This window comes from Periplaneta americana, chromosome 3 (genome assembly GCF_040183065.1).
Source record: "Periplaneta americana isolate PAMFEO1 chromosome 3, P.americana_PAMFEO1_priV1, whole genome shotgun sequence".
Classification (NCBI taxonomy): Eukaryota; Metazoa; Arthropoda; class Insecta; order Blattodea; family Blattidae; genus Periplaneta; species Periplaneta americana.
In genome coordinates this window covers 71716598-71739767 of record NC_091119.1, presented here as the reverse complement: position 1 = coordinate 71739767, position 23170 = coordinate 71716598, and the positions used below count along the sequence as shown (strand labels likewise).

Genomic DNA, 23170 nt, shown 5'->3' with positions numbered 1-23170 from the left:
CTTGGGAGCCTCGGCGTAGCTCAATAATAGAGCATTCAGTACGTAGAACTGAAGGTCTTGAGTTCGATTGGACAATAAAATTAATTAAAAAGTAGAATATTTGATCATTTTCTGAAAATGAAGAGTTCAATCATACTCAAAGCAGTCGGAGGAAACTGCAAGCTCCTCGTTGTATTTAAAAAGAAAAGAGTTGATTGTTGCTTGGTTGCTAATTATAATGTATTCATGTAGGTATATATAATGTTACTACTACATATAGGCCTATACACACAGTTACGTTATGTACTATTCAATGCTCGGTTCTCTTTTAAATTGAACACATTGTACAAACTTGAAGTGTAGCGAATTTTTTTACATTACATCTTGTATGCCATATTCTATGTAATTTAGCAATCATAAATTTTTACGTTGTTCACTATAATGTGATACACACCGTAGAATTGTCGTACTACAATAGAATTGCTGTACCTTAAATGTTGGAAATGTTTCTTGTCTCTGCTGTTAAGATAGCACTCCTGATCTGTACATGATCCACTCTGGTACAGCTAAAGGTCTTTGTAATTAGTATTTGGTGTAAAGAACTTTGTGATAGTTGTGTCGCAGATTTCTTTTTTAGCATATTCTGTACTTAACACTAGTAACTTGCTAGTGGCATGCTGATACTTAGTTTCAAGTTTCTGCTGTAGAATTTTATTACGTCTTGCCTCGTATTATTGGAGTTACTGTCGTGAATCCAGTCATGGCATGTCCTACATTTCAAGATATTATTTTATGTCTTTGTGTAAATATTTTCCAGTATTTAACTTATACTTTTTTTTTTTCTTTTCAATAGAGTGTTGGCCGAAATGTCTGATTTCGAGCTTATGCTGTTGAAACAAAAGCAGATGTTGAATAAAAAGAGAAGGAAGAGGAAATATATCCAAATAAACGATAATGATGATATTATTGTACACCTGCTGGCTGACATGAGACATGCTGCACAGGTGATTGTAGAGGAGATCATTTGCGCACACAATTTTATTAGCTAGGGACTTTCACTCGAAATTTTTTAAATCTCCAATTTTACTTACTTATATTTTCACAAAATTATAACAACTTATTTTTAAGTGTCCTAATGAAATTTAAAATTTTCACATGTAAATGCGCAATAACATTTCTATGAGCTTACTTTCAACAGAGATTCATTGCAATGTACGGCTACTAGTGTCACACTCGTGTAGGGTTGCCAACCCTCCCGTATTTCCTGGGATCTCCCTTACTTGCCTCTAATTTTCAACAGTTCCCGGCTCCCGTATTTTTCTTCTCTTCGAGCATTTTTCTCCCTTATTTTTCATAATGTAAAAATCGTTATTCTAAACATTTAATTCTGCCGTGAATGATGATTATTTATATGATGACTTTTGCTGTTCAAGAAATGCATTGAAATGTGCAGTCTTTTTTAAAAAGTAATGCTTGCCAGAAATGGTGCTCACTCGTTTAAAACCAAACCATGTCAATATTATAAATTTAGAAAAACTGGCTAGTTTTATTCTAAGCGTATCAAGTAGTAATGCTCATAGAAAGAGGATGTTTTATCTCATGAACAATAATTGGACAGATGTTCGAAACAGGAGCACGACACATATAATCAAATCAGAGCTGCAAACTGCAATTGACTTCAGCTATTACGCGAGACGAAATGTGTCTCAAAATACTCTTAATTTAAGCCTAGCTGGCGAAGTGTAGAATAAAGTTGTATTTTTAGTAACTGAACGGAATAATTTGTCAATTTTGTCGATTCCTTAATCTCCCGTATTTTCTTCGAAAAAAAAAATTATCAACACGTTTGAAATATATTCGGACTTTCATTAAATAGATTGCATATTCGCAAATCTATTCAGATGTATTCCTTTAAGCTGGAATTTTTCTTAAAAGCAGGAATAAGTAACATGGTTTATATGGTATTTTTGCCAGGGCGTCTGAATTTATTACTTAAAACGAGTTTTTAGTTAGGTAGAAATACAAGTAAATACAGTATGCAGTTGAAACCCGCTTTTACACATTTTGAATGCCAGAAAAGAAAATGGTTTAAAATGAGAGAGATGTTATACAATATACCATTGAAATTGTGAACGTATTGGATATTCAGAAGTTTCTGTAACCAGTCACATGGCTTATTAGATCATATAGACCGAACACACGCAACAATCCAGCAAATTAAATGGAAATTCTTATTTCTAAATATAAGAAACCTATGTATAAAAACAGCGAAGAAATAACTTAACCAGTTGGTCATGTTTAGAAATTAGCAGACTTTTGACAATTTGTAAACCAAGAGAACATCAGGCTTTGACTTAATAACCATAAATGATGTTTTCTTATAATTTATTTTTCAGAACAATTATTATTATTATTATTATTATTATTATTATTATTATTATTATTATTATTATCAGGTTTTACAATGTCCTAGGTCATCTTTCTATATCCATTTTCAGGATTTTATAGCCTTTCTCCATTCCTCTCTATTCTCCCATGCCCCATCTTCCAAACTCTTTTCTCTCATCGGTCTAATTATTACTTCCGTCCATGTCAATTTTGCTCTTTCCCTTTTCCTTTTTCCCGTTGGAATCCATTCAGACACTTTCTTCGACAATCTGTCTTCTGTCATTCTCTTCATATGGCCAAACCATCTTAATTGTTTTGTTTTAATATAGTCTACAAGGATCCTTGCACGTTCATTTTTTTCTCTTAAGTTCATTTAATCTAATATTGTAGGAAAACTGAGCACTATGATATTATATATTTATATGTAGGCCTACTAAATCAACATTAAATGCTAGTTTATCTGCACGACATCAATCAACAATCATTCAGCACTGTATTAGAAATGTTTATATAAAGTGATCATATTATTTACTTCGATAATCACACTTGTATCACAGTCTAGTATATACAGTCGCGAAGCTCAATACGTAGTAAATATGCAAACATTAGATAGTTGCTCACCACTAGGATCGCTAATATCGCCTCATTACAGGCAATGCAAAATAGTACCGGCACAGTCTATTGTTTCTAGCACCCTCAAAACTCAAGCTTCGTGACTGTATATAGTAGACTGGGCTTGTATCATCTGCAAATAAGATTACCTGGGATAAAATATGTATGGCTGAGGCTCAACGTTTAATATGAACTAGAAACAATATCATGTCCAGTCTGAACACTGGTTGGAACCTCATAAGCCATAAGTAACACCAATAAAGGCATTACTCATGAGGCAGTTAAGCCAGGAGATAATGAGGTAGGGTCCACACCTGTGGAGTAACGGTCAGCGCGTCTGGCCGCGAAACCAGGTGGCCCGGGTTCGAATCCCGGTCGAGGCAAGTTACCTGGTTGAGGTTTTTTCCTGGGTTTTCCCTCAACCCAATACGAGCAAATGCTGGGTAATTTTCGGTGCTGGACCCTGGACTCATTTCATCGGCATTATCACCTTCATTTCATTCAGACGCTAAATAACCTAGATGTTGATACTGCCTGATAATAGATGTAGGCTAACAGCCAGAACCAGAATAATGGACTTGCTCGTGAGATTACTTTATGCACAGACAAGCTTTAAACTGGGCTGTCTTGATATTCAACTTCGACACAGTCCTCAGCTTTCTGCATGTAATATAATGGTAGCTGCTGATATAAAAAAACATAAAAATTGGGTATTAATTAAGCTGAAACTAATCAGAAAGATGGAGTGAATTAGTTCTTAAGTACTTACCATTGTAAAACAACCAGTCAAATAACATAGGTAGGAGAGAGTTGACCAAAAGAAGATATTTAGCGCGGAATAGCTAATTTGTTCGAGTTTACTGAGAGGAATAAGAAACAATTATTATTTATGAGTCTCTTAAGGAATGTACTTTAATAAGTGATTTGGAAATTTGCTCTGTGCCACAATTCTTAAGAGGAAAATAATGTTTATTGAAAGTTGTGCAAATAAGATTACCTGGGATAAAAAAATATGTTGTCCCAATTATTGTTCTTTGTGTCCTACTGATAATTTAAAATTTTAATTTATATAGTAGATATAAACATAGTAGTGATTTTTGCCATGGGCAGGAATTGCTGCAAAACTCGAATATGACTTATATTAATTAATTAATTAATTAATTAATTAATTAATTGGTTGGATAAAACGGGACAGCTATAAGAATCAATTGAAATTATTGTGATATTAATGAATAAGTTACAAAAATTGCACACAAAACATGAGTATGAACAAAACAAATTATTTCCTTGTCAATTTGTACATTATATTGCTATTAATTATTATAAATATTATAATTATTCAAATTAAGAAATGTTAATTTACAAAAATCGCACATGAATTCATCACAATCTTCTAGCTCTATACCACTATACTCCTCGTGAGTCTACTCTTGGCATTGGACACAAATAGGATACATGCGGTTGTAATTAATTGTTCTGCCAAAACAAGACACTATCCCGTATTGGCCAACCGCGTGGTATCTCGTTTTATCCGACCACGCGTTTAAATTTAAAATATGAAACATCGATAGTTACGAAGAAAGATAGGCCTATTGGTATCGAATTTAACTTAACTTCATTTTTGAAGACGAATAACTGTAGAATTATTTCAAGCAGTTTGCCTATTGGCTGTTGAAGTTCAATGTCTCGTTATGAATATTTTAAAATGAAGGAAATATTTTAAGAAACACTGCGTTTTCTAAATTCTGATTCACACAACACACACACACACACACGAGGAAATTCTCACAAAGTAATGGCTGCCCATTGATGAACTTGCGTATAGAAAGGGAGTACATACCTCATTTGAGAGGTAGCAGCATTTTCCTATGAAATAAATGTGGTATTCTGTTTTGCTGTACCATCTTGTTTTGCAAACTCAGTCTTCTTGAAGGTAATTTCTGCAAGTAATATTTAATAAAATTTGTTGTGTGCCAGCAGTATGCCTATAGTTGCTATTCTATTGCAGCAAGATCGATGTCTGAACGAGCTGCAGATACCTGCTATAAACAAGATTGCAATGCTCCCTAAAGTGATATCTCAGCTGAGGAAGCACAACTTGAAGCACACGTTTATTGAACACGGAGTGTTGTCCGTGCTGGCTGTCTGGTTAGCACCCATGCCTGACCGCAGCATGCCCAGCCTCAAGATCAGGGACAACCTCCTCAAATTGCTCTGTGAGGTAAGTTAGTCCTGTACCTCTCAAAGAAATAAACGAAAAAATACCGACCGTGCTTTTTAATTGACCGCCAAATGGTACACTTATCCGCATAAATTCAACCCTAATATAAGTTACATTAACACAATTAAAACTAATTCTGATGTGCGTAGAAATCAAGATTTAGAATGGTCAGAAGCTATATGTATACGTATAAATGCTTGTTGATCTAAAAAATATATATATTAGAGAGAATATTAATTAGTATATGCGTCATTCTCTGAGTTTGCAGCAATAGAAAGGATCAGAAATGGAAAATTATAAATTCCCCAGAATACTTGAAACACTTCATTTTAAGTGGACTGGTTTATTGCACACACTTCTTATACTAATCAAAGCTTTTAATTGAAATGTTAATGTGGTTAGTGTTGCCCAGTCATTTTGGTTCCTATTTTATTGTAACACAAAAGACAATAACTCAGGGGACATTTGATTATGCTTAGATTTTTTATAATTTTAAAAATGCCTGTATCAACTTGAAGTTACGTTATACAGACTTTTTACTTTAAACCTCATTACCCATTTTTGACTTTTGCTCTGAACGACTCATATATGTAACACTTGAAGCACAATTACACACTGCAAAGCAATTCTTCTTCTTTTCACCTATATGTATGGAAGCAATATGCTCTGATAACAGCACACTCTACAGTAGAGTCCAGAAACAAATAGCAAATATATATATATATATATATATATATATATATATATATATTATCACAAACATATTGGGTAACACAAAGGACATCAATATTCTATGACGCATTTTAAAATTACTTTCTAAGTTTAAGTTTCATAGAGTGAGCATGTAAAGTGCCTAGGTTTGGTACTAATTTATTAGGAGTTAGTTTTCAAACAAGAGCATCTGAATCTTCCCACTATCTGAGAAGTTATAAAGCGATAATATTTCAATTTTGTGGTTGTGGGCAATTTATATTTACAAGTACTTCATCTAGCTTAAAGAAATCATATATATATATATATATATATATATATATCATCATCATCATCATCAGCATCATGGATTAAGCCTTATAAGGCTCGTTCCGATCTCATTTTTTTAACACTGTTGAGCCCATCTTGTTTTCGGTCTACCAACATTTCTTCTACCTATTGGGTTATAGTTCATCATCAGTTTTGGTATGCGGTCTACTTCCATTCTTTGTATATGTTGTTTCCAATCGTTTCTATATTGTTTTATTCTGTCTATTAATTTAAAAATGCTTAGTTCCCTCCTTATATCATCACTTCTTTTCCTATCCAATAAGGTGTAACCTGCTACAGATCTTAGAAATTTCATCTCTGCTGCTTCTATTCTTCTTTCTTCTTTTTTAGTCAGGATCCAAAATTCAGACCCATAAAGCAACATTGGCACTGCCATTACCTTATAAAATTTAATTTTTGTTTCTTTCCTAGTACTTTTTAGGGATCTATTAATGATACCGCATACATAGCTGAATTTATTAATCTTGTTTTGAATATCTTCATTCTTCATATAAGAAATGTTGCACCCAAGATAATTGAAACAATTTATCTGTTCAATAATTTTTCCTTCCAAGACAATTTTGGCTCTTAATGTATCTGCTCCTCTAAATGCTAAAACTTTTGTTTTATTAATTGAAATGTTTAAACTAAAACTTTTACTTACATTATTTAATTGGAATAGAGCCCTCTGTGCCCCATTTTCAGAACTGGATATTAAAACTTGGTCGTCCGCAAAGAGCAATGTACCTACGAATATATTTTTTTAAATTTTTAAATGTTCATTTAAATCCATCTGCCAATCCATTACGATTTTGTCAATATAAATATTAAAAAGTGACGGTGAAAGTGGACACCCTTGTCTTACTCCTTTATTTATTGTTGCTGCTATATTCTTTCTTTCCATTGATGTTCCAATTACAATTTTATTTTGAACGTATAAACTTTTAATTGCTGATATTAAATGTTGTGGAATACCTTTCTCTTTCATTATGATCCATAGTTTGTTTCTGCAAACATTGTCAAATGCTTTTTCATAATCCACAAAAATCATGTATGTTGGTAGATTATGTTCTCTATGTTTCTCTATTATTTGATTTATGGAGAATATACAATCGGCACAAGATCTTCCTTTCCTAAATCCATTTTGACTTTCTGAAAGCATGTTTTCTATTATGATATTAAGTCGAGCTTTTAATATTGACGCATATATTTTATAGCATGTATTCAAAATGCTTATTCCTCTATAATTAGAGCAATTTTTCTTATCTCCTTTCTTATATATTGGACATATTTTCCCTACTCTCCATTCTTCTGGTATGTGTCCGTATTTCCAACATATGTTCATCAAATCTAATACTCTGTATTTCAGTGGTAATGAAGCATATTTTATTAATTCACTATTGATATTATCTGTTCCTGGGGATTTTTTATTTTTAAAATTGTTAAGGGCTAATAATAATTCATCAGAAGTAATAGGATCTACGTTTTCATCTATTTGTATTAAAATTTCTTCTTCTGTTTCTTCCTTTTCTGTCCAAAGATCCTGATAATATTGTAGCCATGTTTCTTCTGGTATCAGATTTAGTTGTAGATTATCTCTTTCTTTCTTACATAGATGTGTTAAAATTTTATAAGCTTTATCCTGTCTGCCATGAATATCATATTCTATATCATTTATATATTTATCCCAGGAGTTTCGTTTTATTTTCCTAACTTCTCTACGGACAATTGCACATTTATGTTTATAGTCAATTAAATTGTCGTTGGTTTTTTTATTAAGATATTTTATGTACGCATCTTTCTTCATTTTGGTCAGGTTTGCCATATCCTCATTCCATATTTTAGTCCTCTTCGTTTGTAATTTTTCTTCCTTGTTCCTAGCGCTTCTGTTGCTGCTCGTATTATTATTTCTTTTATTTCTGTCCATTCCTGATTTATATTATTGTTTATGGGCGACTTTGTTAAATTTAATTTAGTCGATTTTTATATAACTGTCTAATTGATTCTTCTTGTAATAAATGAATTTTAAACATTTCCGGAATCTCTTTGTATGTTTTGGTACTACTTATATTTCTTTTCCATCTAGATGGAATAGCTAATTTTGAAATTAGTAAGTAATGGTCTGAGTTTATGTCACAGCCTCTAAAAACTCTTGTGTCTAGAACTAATTTTGAGCATTTTGTATTTACTAGGGTATAATCTATTATACTCCTGTAGCCTCTTGCACTCCAAGTGTATTTGTGTACATCTTTGTGGGGGAAAAATGAATTTGTTATTTTTAAGCTATTAAAATTTGCAAAATTGATTAAAAGTTTTCCATTGTTATTTAATGTTCTTTCTCCGTGTTTACCCATTACGTTCTGTATGGGTTTATTTCCAATTCGTGCATTTAGGTCTCCCGCTATTACTAAATAATCGTTGGGATTTATATTGTTAACTACTGTCTGGAGATCTTCATAGAATTCTGCAGCTTCTTCTGGCCTACCTTCTTCTGGACTATATACCCCTACTATTGTGATGTATCCTCGTACTACTTTTAGTCGTAGTTTTATAATTCTTTCATTTATAAATTCATAGTTATCAATTCTATTTCTCCAGTTTTTCTTAATCAACATTGCTATTCCCGCTGAAGCTCTTTTTTCTTGTGGTACTCCATGATAAATTATAAAATATCTTTCTAACTCGTAAGAACCTTTAAGTTTCTTTTTTGTTTCTGGTATAACAGCAATATCTACCTTCATATTCTCAAGTTCTTTCTCCAGTTCTGTTTCTTTGTTTGTGATTCCTCTAGGGTTCCAAGTTCCAATCTTTATTACTTCCGATCTTCCTAATGCGTTATCCCTTTTCCTAGCCGTAGTCGTCAACAAATGAGCAGCCGTGTTATCCTTTCTGAGACATTTAGTAGTGAAGATGTCCCCTGGGTATGTTACTAGCATCCCGCAGGGTAAGATGATAGATGGGGCTGCCATCTTTAGGATAATCATCGTATCCTCCAATTGTATTACCCCCAAGTGGAGGGTTGCCTCTTCCTCTCTAATAGGACCGTTGAGGACTTTCTCCCTGTATCCCCGGAGATGGGTCTTCACTTTATTCCCTGAAGAATAGGTGCCTCTTCCGCATACAAGTATCCGTTGAGGTCTTCACACTTAACCCTGTGCTGGGGACGTTTCCATCGGTGGCAGTCGCCCAATATGGGTCAGTCACTGCTCGATGTGAGTTACCTTCGCTTCCCTCACCTCTTACCTGCAGGCGAGCTAGTTAAAAAGCTAGACTCCCCCCGGAGGTCATCTGGATCATTGGTACTGAGCACCTCCACCACGACAAGGTATATATATATATACTACTACTACTAAGATTTAAAATCATCCGTCCTCAAGTGAGGTTGACCACTGGGATCTGGAATTAACAAACATAAAAGATAATGGGAAATGAAACGGGCAAAATATGGTTTAGATTTTTACATTAAAACAAAAATTTACGAGTTAATATATAGATGATAGTGTAAAATTTTAAGAGAGGCCTTCAGAATTTCCATTACAATCTTCTGAACCTCATAAAAGGGAATTTTAAAGGATTTAAGACGCCGTGGCGTCGCGGTCTAAGGCATCCTGCCTAGAACGGAATGCGCGCTGGTTCGAGTCCTCATGGGGGAAGAAATTTTATCATGAAATTTCGACCAGTGTATGGGACCGGTGCCCACCCAGCATCGTGATGCACTTGGGGAGCTACGATAGGTAGCGAAATCCGATTGCGAATACCAGCTATAACGGCTGGGGGGCTCATCGTGCTAACCACACGATACTTCCATTCTGGTTGGATGACCGTCCACCTCTGCTTCGGCATGTGGACGCGAGGCCAGCAGCCGGCCGGTCGGTCCAGGCCCTTCACGGGTTGTAGTGCCACGGTTTAATATATATATATATATATATATATATATATATATATACATCTACATCTTTGAAGCACAATTGAAATGTTGTCCCAATTATTGTTCTTTGTGTACTACTGATAATTTAAAATTTTAATTTATATAGTAGATATAAACATAGTAGTGATTTTTGCCATGGGCAGGAATTGCTGCAAAACTCGAAAATGACTCTTATACCAATCATCTTCAATGTACAAGTCTGTATCTCCTTCATAACTGAATGGAAAGCACATCAGCCTACTAAGAAAATGTTAAGTGCTCGAACCCCGGCTGTGGGTATTTTTTATTAGGGTCTAGTATCACATTTTTGCAATTTGAACGTATGCTGCTCAGAATTATTCTATGTTTCCTGAATACTTTTTGGGAAAATTACGTGGCTGGAAAAGGGCTGTCATTCAATATACACATCATTAACCTCTGTTGTCAGAGATTTCTTAAAATTCGAGTGGGAAGGGATACACTAATTAACCCTAGAATGCTATCGTACGTAATTTTATGTATAATGGGTAAACAATTGATCCTCACTGGTTTTCCCGCCAAACGAGCCCCTTCTTCTAGCTATGCCTCCATCTGTCAGTTGCTTTCGTGACAGCATGTTGCAACTTGCTTAGCTAAGTTATTATAAGATATATATCGTGTAAGTTTATTTTCATGAAAATAAAAATTGGAAACGAAAAAAAAAGACCTAAACAAGTAAAACTACAAAGAAATAAATAAAAGTTATATTCCGAAAGAAATACAGAGCCCAAAAGAACTCTTTTCGCCTATTATGTCGCCTAGTATTACTCAATGACTGTAGCATTCTAGGGTTAATACTCGCATATTATAAGATTGAAACGGATATATAGACCATAACAATAATTTATAATAGCCAATTATAATATATACAACTAACGTTATCAAAGGGCTGTGTATTCCACCCTTTAAAGAGTGAAGGATGGAAGTATGGATAAAATATTTAAAACGTTGTAGTTAAATAAAATAATCATAAATTCAATAATAATTTACGGAGTCTAAGTAACTCAGTTTTTATTTTTTTATTTTTCACAACTGGAATTATTGTATAGCATTCATATTATAAACATGTTAACAATGTAATATTAAAAGAAACAATAATGAAATTTGTATAAAAGGGTAACGTAAATTTAATTACTGAATTTTTAAAATAAATTTTATGATCTTTTGAACGAAAGACAAAGTATAGCTCATTAACATTTTTCATTCTCATTAAGTTTCAAACACGTATAATAACCAATACAACACTGGGTGCAGACAGAATCATGCAATACAGGCAAGCTCTGTCAAAGCTGTTAAAGTAAGAGTGGCATGGTCACTTCGAAATAATGTATAGTCTTTTATTATTATATTATCATGTAATGTATATATTTTATTGTTCTATACTTGAACAAAATGTTACGACAGCGATAATAGAATAAAACTATCACATGAAAATACAAATTTAAAAAAATCAAACAATAAGCGGGGATGAAATACTGTAAATGCTGTTTCTTAGAACTAACAAGCACTCGTTGTCTTAGATCAGAGCAATTTGTGTTGCAGCAGGAGTCCAGCGTTTTACCAGAATAAGACTTTGCCAACGTGCTTTCTGCATGTATACCTGGTGAAGAGCGAGGGCATCTGAAGACTTATTTGTTGTTCAATTCGTATATATGGAAGTTTCGTGAGTTATAGAATTATCTAAATTAGACACAGATAGCGGCAGAATAGGGTTAGGTTCGTTCTAAAGTCGTGGGACGGAAAACAGTAAGTGGAATCATAGAGATAGTATGATGAAAAATTACAGCTGTACAGCATGGCTGCTGTGAAGACATTTCTCAGCTGGTCAGTTTTCCTTTCCATGGATGCAATTTGCAACAGGTCTTTTTAGAAATTACCAAGCCAACGCATTGCAGTGGAACAGCACTACTTAACAATATTATGCTCCTGTCTTTAGTTCACAGGTATCAGTCAAGATTATCTTAAGCAATCTGGTATTGGAAAGGCAGTGATGTACCTGTATAAGCACCCCGATGAAACTAAGGAGAACAAGGAGCGTGCTCGCAAACTTATGAATGAGTGGGCTCGACCCATATTCAATATACCGGCTGACTTCAAAGGTAGGCGCACTTGTTTAGAATCGAAAGGATTACATTATTTAAAACGTGTAGATATATAACTACTGTTACTTAGGACGGAGCAATTTATGATCAAAATTAATACTTAATACCTTTTGAACGCAGAAAAAAAGAGAAATTTTTTCTTACGATTTCCATTCATAACTATGTAAGGTCACTTGATATAGCAAGTTTCATGAAAATCTCAGAAAGCCAGTCAGAATCAGTGTGTTGATTTGATATGGAATGACTCAGTTTTCATATGGTAGGAATATATATTTGTAAAGATTGAAATCTTGAAGAACGTTGTTATTGAGTCGACTATAATTTTGTTTAGCCACAAATAAAGAGGAGAGGAGGGAGCGTGATCCGAAACAGATGCCTAAGAGGCAAAGCACCAGGGACGAAGAAGATCGTCAGGATAAGCAAGCCTTTGACAAAGCGCTGACATCTGGCGAAAGAGGGGAAAAGTAAGTTTTTGATTTGTTTATTTAAAGTCGCTTTAACGTCATATCTTATCTCTATTGGAACTATAAATTAAAACAAATACTGCTTAAATTAAGTTCAATTTATACAGTAAAGATCACACAAACAGTAGCTTGAATTCATAAATTAACTGGTTACACTTAATACTACTTATTTGTAATCGGATAAATTAAGGCAAAGATAAAGATTTGATAAACATGTTAAATTATAATCACAACAGTGTTTTCTCATAAGTAATTAAAACATAGCCTATATGAAATAACTGTAACAGTATTAATACACTTATTTTCCTTCGGAAAACGTATTAGTGTCTTTCACGTGTTAAATTTTGTTACCTTATTAACATGTTTCGGCCTCATCTTCAGAACGGTTGTTGCTGGTCTTGGCGCCTTTTGTTTTGTTTCCTTGGGGGTGTGTTTGTGTAGTGTAATGTGGAGTCAAAGAATGTGTGTGTTCTGAAATTGAGTTGTGTGTTGAGAATTTCATTTGGATATGTTTTTATGTGTCTGTATATTTCGTATTGTTCTAGTGTGTTTAGTTTCTGGCTTTTTGGTTGGATGTGCAGAATTTCCATGTCTGTGTTGATGTCTCTGTAGGTGTGGTTAGCATTTGTGATGTGTTCTGCATATGTGGAAGTGTTTTGTAATTTTGTTATGGCTGTGATATGTTCTTTGTAACGTGTTTGAAATGATCTGCCTGTCTGTCCTATGTAGAAGTTGTATATAAGTTTGTATATGCCTGTGTGGTTGTATTTGTTTGTTTGTGTTGTTTGTGTATTGAGATGTTTTTGTAGAGTATTATTTGTTCTGTATACGATGTTGTAATTTAATTTCTTGAATGAGGTTGCAATCTTGTGTGTGTTTTTGTTTTCGTATGTTAGTGCAACAACCATAAGGAGATGGCCAATAACAGGCCCAAACATGTTAATAAGGTAACATAAAATTTAACACGTGAAAGACACTAATATGTTTTCCGAAATGATATAAGATATAGTATTAAAATTTGTGTAATCAAGATATATAACACTTATTTTATTAAAATTTATATATGTTGACTAGACATGTTTCTGGACCACAGTTGTCCTATCATGAGTAGTCACAATGTGAATCAGCTGGTATTCGCTGACGTCTGGAGCCGATGTGTGTCGGTAACTGACAAAGACAGCTATGGTCCAGAAACATGAATAAGCAACATATATACATTTTAATTTAAAAAGTGTTTTAATACTGTTACAGTTATTTTATGTAGCCTATATTTTAATTAATAAGGATTTGATTTCTAATTAAACATGTCAGTGAAATATCCCACGCTATAACATCATAGTCCAAGGCCTCAGAAAGGACAGTAAAACCCTCTATATGAGTCTTTCTGGAAGGCAAGTAAACCTTTGAGTCCTTGTCATACCCATAGATTTGCAACACACATAAGAATCTTATCCTGCATAGAGGGATCAGGCATTTCTCACATATGTTGAATTTTGATCTCTGCATTTGAATTCTCCCCCTCCCCACTTCTCAATTTGATATTTGCGTCAATCACTCAAGCATCCCTCTATAGGAGTGACGCACTGTAACTGTAGATCTCTATATTCCCGCAAGTTGCCGTTGGTGCACAATGAGAGACAGTCTACATACCACTAGATAGTGATTAATGGAGCAATGATTGAGTGTGGGTAGGGGAAACAGGGACACCCTGCAAAAACCTATCATCATCTTTGTCAATTATAAATTCCACTGTGCCTACCAGGCTACCATTGTGGAATGGAATGGAATTGAAAGAGGAGAATTGGGATGACAAATTTAAAAGGTACGCAAAACGCGTCCTTACAAGGGGTTCGGGACTGCAAGAAACTAAATATGTGAGCTCCAAGCCTATTGGCCACTAGTCTCACTCCGGGTTACACTGCTCCACTGAAGGAGCTCTAGAAACTTTTGAAGGGGAAAACCGAAAATGGACGTAACCTCTTAGGTACCACATACGCGAGGGGACGGAAATGTGATCAAAGTGATCACGGGACGGGACGAGGAGGAAATGGCTGGTGTAAATCTGCATACCGAAATGAACCGTGCCACCTCGCAGTGCAGGAGTAGTCGCGAAGAACCCGCCGTCCGCCGCCCAACGACAAGGCAGGTGAAGACCAAATCCGCAAATTGAAAGGCTCCCCGTCCCTTCGCATCGCGACCACATGAGTGACCTAGCACACGTATTTCGTAATTTTATAGTCTCTGAACTAGGGCATTACGTCGTTTGTTAGAAAAAAGGGGGAATTCATGGGGAAGGGCATTAGGTCCGTGGCCCATTTCTCTTAGGGCTCATCCCGACATTTATCTTAACGCCTTAGGAAAACCACGGAAATACCTTAGGCAGGATGAGTTGTCTCAATATAAGAGACTAGCCAATTTGGCTTTTAGTTAGGAAGTCGATTGATATATGAGTTTATGATAGATGTAATTTATTAATTAATTTAGAGTAATTAAGGGGTCATGGGGATATGAATGCAGGTCCGTGGCCCTGTTGTGGGGAGCAAATGCTGTATTTATTCTGCTAACACTGCACCCGCAGTTCTAAGTATCGTGAAATAAAATACTACTAGTGCAGTGAATGAGTTGACAGCGAAATAAGTGTAGTGCCGAAAGGTACTTGTGCAGGTATGAACCTATCACACTCGTGGGTTAAGATACAAATTAGATTTATTTTAAATGTTATTTTAAGTGATCGTGCTTCATTTAATTTAGGATGCTCATTATTATTATTATTATTATTATTATTATTATTATTATTATTATTATTATTATTATTATTATTATTATTATTATTAATTATTAATGTTTTTATTAGTTGTGTTTATTATTAATTGCCATTATTGAGTGTAAATAGTTACCACTGCCACCGGGTATATACCCGTTTGCAGTGTGAATAAATACATACACATACACATAGGGGAGAGTTGGGTCGTATCGGACATCGGGTAATATCGGATAGTGCGTTTCTTTCATCTACCACAGATGGTAGTACCTGAATGACGTGGTTACGTAACTGTATGCAACATCACAGAAACGTAACCATGTCATTAATTTTAACATAAAAAATAAAATAAAATAAAGAAAATAATTTATATAATATTTCAGATTATACCGAATTGCACGATAAAATATTTATATTTTATTGAATTTTTGTTAAAAATTTTAAAAGGAACTAGGCAAAATGGTTATTATTACTATCATCTGGTTGTAGATGAAAGAAACTCACTGTCCGATATTACCCGATGTTCAATACTACCCAACTCTCCCCTACTACTAATTTATCATACAAATCTATATCGTCAACTTCTATGTAGTTTGGATGTAAGATATGAATAGCAGTATGGTAAACTCTCGATTTTATATCAGCATGCATATTAACAGTTTGTGTATTAAGTGACCTACGATGATTTGATCACACAACCGCCAACCAATTAAACATTCCACTCTATTATACGGATTCTACAAATTCATCTGCTGCCATCTTTTTTAACTTGCAATTTATTCATACTGTGACTCATATTATACTTTAGTTCAATTCTGCGCAATAAAAAGGGCATAAGTCATACATTACACGTTTGAGTCGAACAAAAGCAAAGTTTTAAATGAAAACCGCTATCATTGTGATGGGCTGGAAATCTGAAGCTTTATGGAATAGAATAGACATATTCCCTTTACACCATCTGAAGAAGATGCATTTTTTATTCACATGGAGGTCGTAACTCAAAACAATTTTTTACTTACGATCTTTTTACCGTGCACATTAGAGTTCATTGTGACTGTTTATGCTTTTTGTAAATTTGTATTTAGTGAAAAATAGGTGTGTATTGCAAGATAGGTCCAGTAGCAATGAAAATCCTGCTGAACAGAATCAGGGTTTTACATAATGGCAAGTCAGAATTGCACATCATAGAGTTAGTCCATACTGGCATTTCTGATGTAAAACGAGATTCATGATATGCAGGAATGACGACAGGCAGGGGATCTCTCTTTGCACTTCTTTCTTGGATGGTGATATTAATATAGGGTCGTTCAGGTACATCTCGACACATTAAGGTACAATGTTAATTTTGGGACAAATTTACGGAAATTTTATTATAAATATTTCCCCTAATATGTATGAATATGTTTTCCATACATTTACGCATCTGGTGCCAATGTGATCATTTTATATGTCTGTATTTAAAAGATACAAATCGATGGCGAAGTGTAGACTTCTCCCATAATGAGGGAGATTTCGACATAGTATGACAAACATAGGAAACACTTAAAACACAAATTTAGCTCCTGCAATACACCTGAATATTTTATAATACTCTTACTCGCATTGGTCACGTGAATTTTTGATAGGTGTTATTTTCCATACATGCCTCGAGAAACATTTTCTGGTATTCTCCAACACGCTGAAACCAAAGTTTTATAACATTGTCATCGTAGTAATACCCACTATACGCGGCAGAATACGTTTTTTTTATTATCCATATTGTTTGATCAACTAGCTTTCTCGCCATACACGTCGAGCATTAGATGGCTTCCATTTTTGGGAAAACAACTTCTTCTTGCTATTTAGTCTCCGTCAGCTGTTTCCTATTGTTTTAAGACGTTAATGCGTTTGAGCCTTGCAGTTTTCTCTTTTACCATCAGATAAAGTGTTAGCATCGGAACTGGGACAGTTCTTCAAAGGAAGTATCAGTACTCGTAGATGAGGAATTGGATAAGCCTAAATTTCCTTGCGCAGATGGTGTCTGTTTTGTTCTTGGATGAGTGGTAATGTCTTCTTCAACGTGAATTTCACATCAATTTTAGGCTAGATCGCATTCAAACATGTTTTCCTGCAGTACGTCGTCAATTCTCTTACGTCATTAATTGTTAGGCCTAAACCATGCAGCCATTAGAATCAAGGCGAAGGATATGCCGAACTAACTGAGCTTTCATGTTTGTATAGAGCAGGCCTGCAAAACCCATAAGTAGGGGACATATGACGTCAGCCTCACTCCACTTCTATTGGGGATGATCGACTTCCGCGTAGAGTTCTCTCGCCATCAAAGGTCCATCAGTGGCGGCATATAATTTTCAAAAAGGGTTGTAATAAATTCATTGTTTTTATAATGCGTTATCTCGTTTCAAGACTTACAATTATGCTAGATTTCCTGTAGGTAATTTCTTTGAAATTTCTTTGCACTTAACCTGCTTTAGATTTTCGAAAACTTTTCTCCTATCATCCATCACCTACGGAAATATAAATTTATAGCATATAAGTAATGAACCTTGAAAGTCACTATTAACGTAAATTCAGAATGAACACAACGAGTGACGTCCTTAATTTAATAGTATATAAATAAATAATCAATATACACTTCGCAATAATACATTTACCCGAAAGTTTGTGCATACCATAATTCTTAATATGGGGCTTGTTGAAATGTTCAATATTGAAATAATGAGTAGAACTAAATTGGATGGGACACAGTAAACAAGCAATTGTTTCGTCTTCAACAACAAAATAATCATATTCCCACTTCCTTTGGAAGTAGTATTTCTTCACGGGTTTAGATTTTGCCATGTTCCAGTTCTCTTTAAACTGCAGTACGCTTATCTATCTGTCTGTCTGTCTGTCTGTCTGTCTGTCTGTCTGTCTGTCTGTCTGTCTGTCTGTCTGTCCATCTATCCATCTATCCATCTGTCTGTCTATCTGTCTGTTAATGTAATGTAATCTAATGTATGTATGTATATGTCTGTCTGTCTGTCTGTCTGTCTGTCTGTTTTATTTATTTGACTGGAGTGCGTTACAATGTTGAATGACAGCATTGACATCCGATCATATAGCTACTCGTATCACTCACTTATCAACATACAATTTATTTATCGTCCTATTACTAGTAAAACCAGTTGAGACCAGTAATACAAGTTTTGTAAGAACAAGAATTAAAACTTTATTAATGCACGAAAAATCATAGGTAATAAATTCTTCAAATAAAGTAGTTGGCTTGTTGCCTGCAAGCAGCATTTCGGACTTATTTCATTTTAATAGAATACAGAGCACGGAAAGACATGACGGGGACTGTACTTAACTTATTTTACACAAAAAGTGGATTTAATCGGCTTTACTAGTAATAGGACGATATATACATAGGTAGACCTTCTTACATTATATTCACACATACATTTTAAAATTTATTTTACTTGTCTTTTAATTTATTTATTTCCCTCGTTCATTTTTCTTTTACTTTCTAAAGGTATGTTATTAAGGATTTTATTATCTGTTCATTTGTAATTCTTGATAGCGTATTGTATACCTGCCGCCGCGTTGATGCAGCCGACCGTAACTAGGCGTCATGACCGCACTGGTGGGTTGGGTAAGAAAGGGGAGTATAGAGTCGCTCTGAGGAGCTACAGTTCTGCAGGTCTGGTATAGAGAATTGTGACTGTTCCTATTAGTCCGATATCAATGAAAATTAAGATATAAAGTTTAATTAAGATTGTTGAATGTAAGATGAGTAGTTTCATATATGTAGGCAGACACACAGAGAGAAAAGCTGATAGACGGACAAAGTGGCACTAAAAGCTCTATGAAGTATTACAAACTCCCCTAAGAAGAAAGAAAAATTGATAGACAGTCCCCCAGGCCATCTAAGAAGGACCAAAAGCGAAATCATCGAGAACTCGACACATGTCGAGACTTTCCCAAAACACAGTATCGAAATCTCCCCGAGATACACCTTCATTCAAAAGATCACAGTACACCAGAAATAAAGATAATTGTTTGAGGGTAATCACTTTGGCGCCTTTACTAACCTGCAATATATATATACACACAATAATTTGTCACCTACTAATAATATCACGCACATCCAGTCAAAGTATAATAAACTAAAGATGGTATATATTATATATGTAAAACACAAGTTGAAGCCACGAGATTCACTTACACAGAGATTACAAACACAGCCGACGCAGTTCCAACTTTTTTCACTAGGAACAATGCTCGCAATGGCTACTTTTCTTGAAAGTGACAAGATCTCCCAAAATGACCCTATTCATAATTTTCGCGACATCTATTTTAGCTTTTATAAAGTTAGTTTCAATGACTACACAGGTCGTTTGTCATGTTTCAGACCACTCCGTCCTGGAGAGAAAGGTTGGGTGGCTAGGGCACGTGTACCAGAACCTGCTAATATGGACTACTTAGTGCGTCCCAAGTGGGAAAATGAGATAGACATTAGCACAGTAAGTGTGTCATGATTGACAGCAACTCTGTTGTGTTAAATAGGATGGTTCTTGTAAGAAATTCGGGAATAATTCTGTGGTGTTTGGGTAAAGGGAGATGAAGTCATAAAAATGAGTTTGGAGATAAATTAAAATTAAACTTAGAACCCTTATTGCAAATAATTTTCTACACAAACAAAACACATCAACTCCTAGTATTCTTTTGATTTTTGCACACTCATTATAATTTAACTTGTGTGTTCATCTGGGGAACAAAATTCCATCTGCACAAGAAAATAGCTTTGTGCGAGATCGCGAGTATTTGCTTGGTTTCCGCACAAAACCAACCCGCGGTAAGTCTAAAATTCCACATTCAGTATTCACAACCGAACACACATAACAATTTCCCTCTTCCTATCGATTAAGTGACATATTCATTTTACTGCTTTAGGCTTTTAACATATTATTTTTAGAGACGTTCAATATAGTAATAATTATAAATTGGAAACTTACCACTGCAATTTCACCTAAATTGCACTGTTAATTATTGTTTTTAAATATTTGCAAAAATTAAGTAAACTCTACAGCTCCACTAAAGTTACTGCATTTCGTGATGCATGTAACATTAAGGAAGACGTTTGTTTTAAGTTCGCATTTATAGACTGGGGGGGGGGAGGGAGACAGACGTATATCACGGCCTGCTGGAGTATAGTAAACACAGAAAACATTTTAAAGCAACAATGTTGAAGATAGATATTTTTGTTTTCCAAAATTACCGTCATTGAAAGAAACCAAGATGGAGATTTCATTGCAACTAATTAGAAATTCCTCTTTCAGCTATGTAATAAACGATCTTCGCACAAAATAATGTACGATACGCGAGTGGTATGTTTTCTTTCAATTCTCGGAAATTAAAAAAGCTCAACTACGTTTCGCTTTTTCAAACTTTTCCTCGAACATGAAAACTTCAACATATCGCTCTTGTAACGCATATTACTATATCCCCCTTTACCCGAACACCACAATTTTCTTCACAATAATAATTTAAATTGTAACTTCCATTGTTTCACTTATACCAGGCATGTCAAAACCCTGCACATTGTGCAGTAGTCTCTGTGCGATATGCACTTTCTATTCCCCTACCTGGAGGGAGTGAATCGCCTTGGAGGGGAACGCGACAGGCTATACAGAACTGCAACAGCATATCAGCTTTTGTTTCAGTAACTCAGTTTCAGTACGGGTACTGATTTGGCTGTCTATGAATGAGTTATGATAAAGTGAGGAGTTCACAGATAACGAAGAAGGGAAATTATGAATTATATAACATAATTGTTATAATGTTTTCCTCAGCCAACAATAATTATTTTAAAATGAAAGGTTTTGATCAGCCCATGTCGAGGTAATAGTGTTATGATAGTTTAGATCAGATTAGTAAAGTTAATCAGTACTCTCCCGGCAAAACGAACTTGACATTGGCGTAGTTTTAGAGTCTGTACTAACAGCCATCAAAGATTAGACGACTTACGACTTTCATTTCATAAGCTGGTAAGTAATGAGAATATAGTGAGGAATACATGTAAAGCTCTTGAGATTGTAAGGAGCGAAGAAAGCAACTATTTGCAAGGCGGAAAAATTTTCTGGAAAAATATATAATGGCAAATTTTCCATCTCACGTCACTATATTATGCTAATATACTTACATTAATAAATCTTTAAACCTGACATAAATAGAATATCGTCGCTTCACAACTTGTGAACTACACTTTTAATTTCTTTCAGTAACGCTCCCAACTTGTCGATACTTGCTCTCAACGTTTTCCAAATAAACTATATGAAGGGTACACGGGAAAAACGATCAAGGTCCATCAAAAACCGAAATTGAGTTAATAATGCTATCTTATAATGGAAAGAAAGTACTATCATGTGGTCTAGCTAGTAATAAGAAATCATCATTCTTGACATTCCACTACGTCAATTTCTATTAAATACACACATAACAAAGTATTAAGTGCTTAAACTTTAAAATTCGTTTTTCTCGAAACTTTCTAAAATGGACCTTGTTCGTTATTCCCGTGTACCCTTCATATGTGAATTTAAATTCTAAACTTAATTTATATTATTTATTAATATTAATGTTAATTTATATTGACATACAACAAGGAAATTATTTCAGTGTAAAAATTTCATAATGTTCTACTGCATGTAATTAATTGGGAGTATATTTTCTTCAACATTTGTGTACCAATGATCCCAATAAATAATAATGCTTGACGAACAATGAAAGAATAGGGTCTATTATTTAAAATAATTAGTACCTAATACGTAAAATGAAATACTGTGTTCGTTTTTTGTTGTTTCGAAATTACTGCAATATTCTTTTTCTTCAAATACTATATAAAATCATTTTAATAAATTATTCTTTACAAACCACTACTTTGTGAAGTATAACTGAGTAAGCCTAAAGATTTTTTGTATTGCAATTGTCAAATATAGACACTGATAATAACCGTGTTTTTTTTTTTCCTTCTGCTAAGTTTGTGTATAATGTCCAAGTGCCTATTTAATCCAACCCTAGAAGCGCAGAATAGATTATTGTACACCTCTCCAGCTAAGAACGGGTAAGAGCAACCCTTGAATGATGCAGTCCGCACAGACAGGCGATCAGCGCACATAACTGCACATTCAGAATCTGATTTCTGACATGCCTGACTTATACTAATGAAAGAGAAGATCTACCATTTTATAATTTTATATTAAATATCGCGATATTGCGTAATGTTTTTGTTTTGCATATTACAATTCTGTGATACTAAGGCAAACGTTATCATACCGGTATCAATTTTTGGCGAAAACGATATATTGTCATATGTTGTGCAGTCTAAAGGTATCTTTATTGTAACAAAAGATGATATGCATATCTGGGTATTTTTCTAACTCATTGTTTTGTAATTGATTATTATGATTTTATACAGGTCCTGAAAAGCTGCAATGAATTGCATATCACATTTTGTTCTGAAGCCACAGATTTATCGGAAATACTGTATGTTGTTGTCGAATGAAAATTAAAAGTTGATTTGCATCATTCTTTCTCTATTTGAGTTACACCTTGCCTTCGTAGGTATCCATGGTGGAACACAAACTCATAATCCCTGATATCCGATATATGCAGAACCCATATGTAGGGTAGAGTAGCATA

At 34.5% G+C, this 23170-nt stretch overlaps 1 protein-coding gene across 1 annotated transcript; it reads left to right on the top strand.

Annotated features, from left to right (window-relative positions):
- Positions 1-840: 840 nt before the first annotated feature.
- LOC138697114 (protein IWS1 homolog) lies at positions 841-20636 on the top strand. Its single transcript, XM_069822702.1, has 5 exons — positions 841-983; positions 4988-5200; positions 12103-12265; positions 12600-12732; positions 19884-20636. Exons 1-5 carry the CDS (start codon positions 846-848, stop codon positions 20008-20010), a joined length of 774 nt encoding a protein of 257 aa, XP_069678803.1. The 5' UTR covers positions 841-845; the 3' UTR covers positions 20011-20636.
- Positions 20637-23170: the final 2534 nt, after the last annotated feature.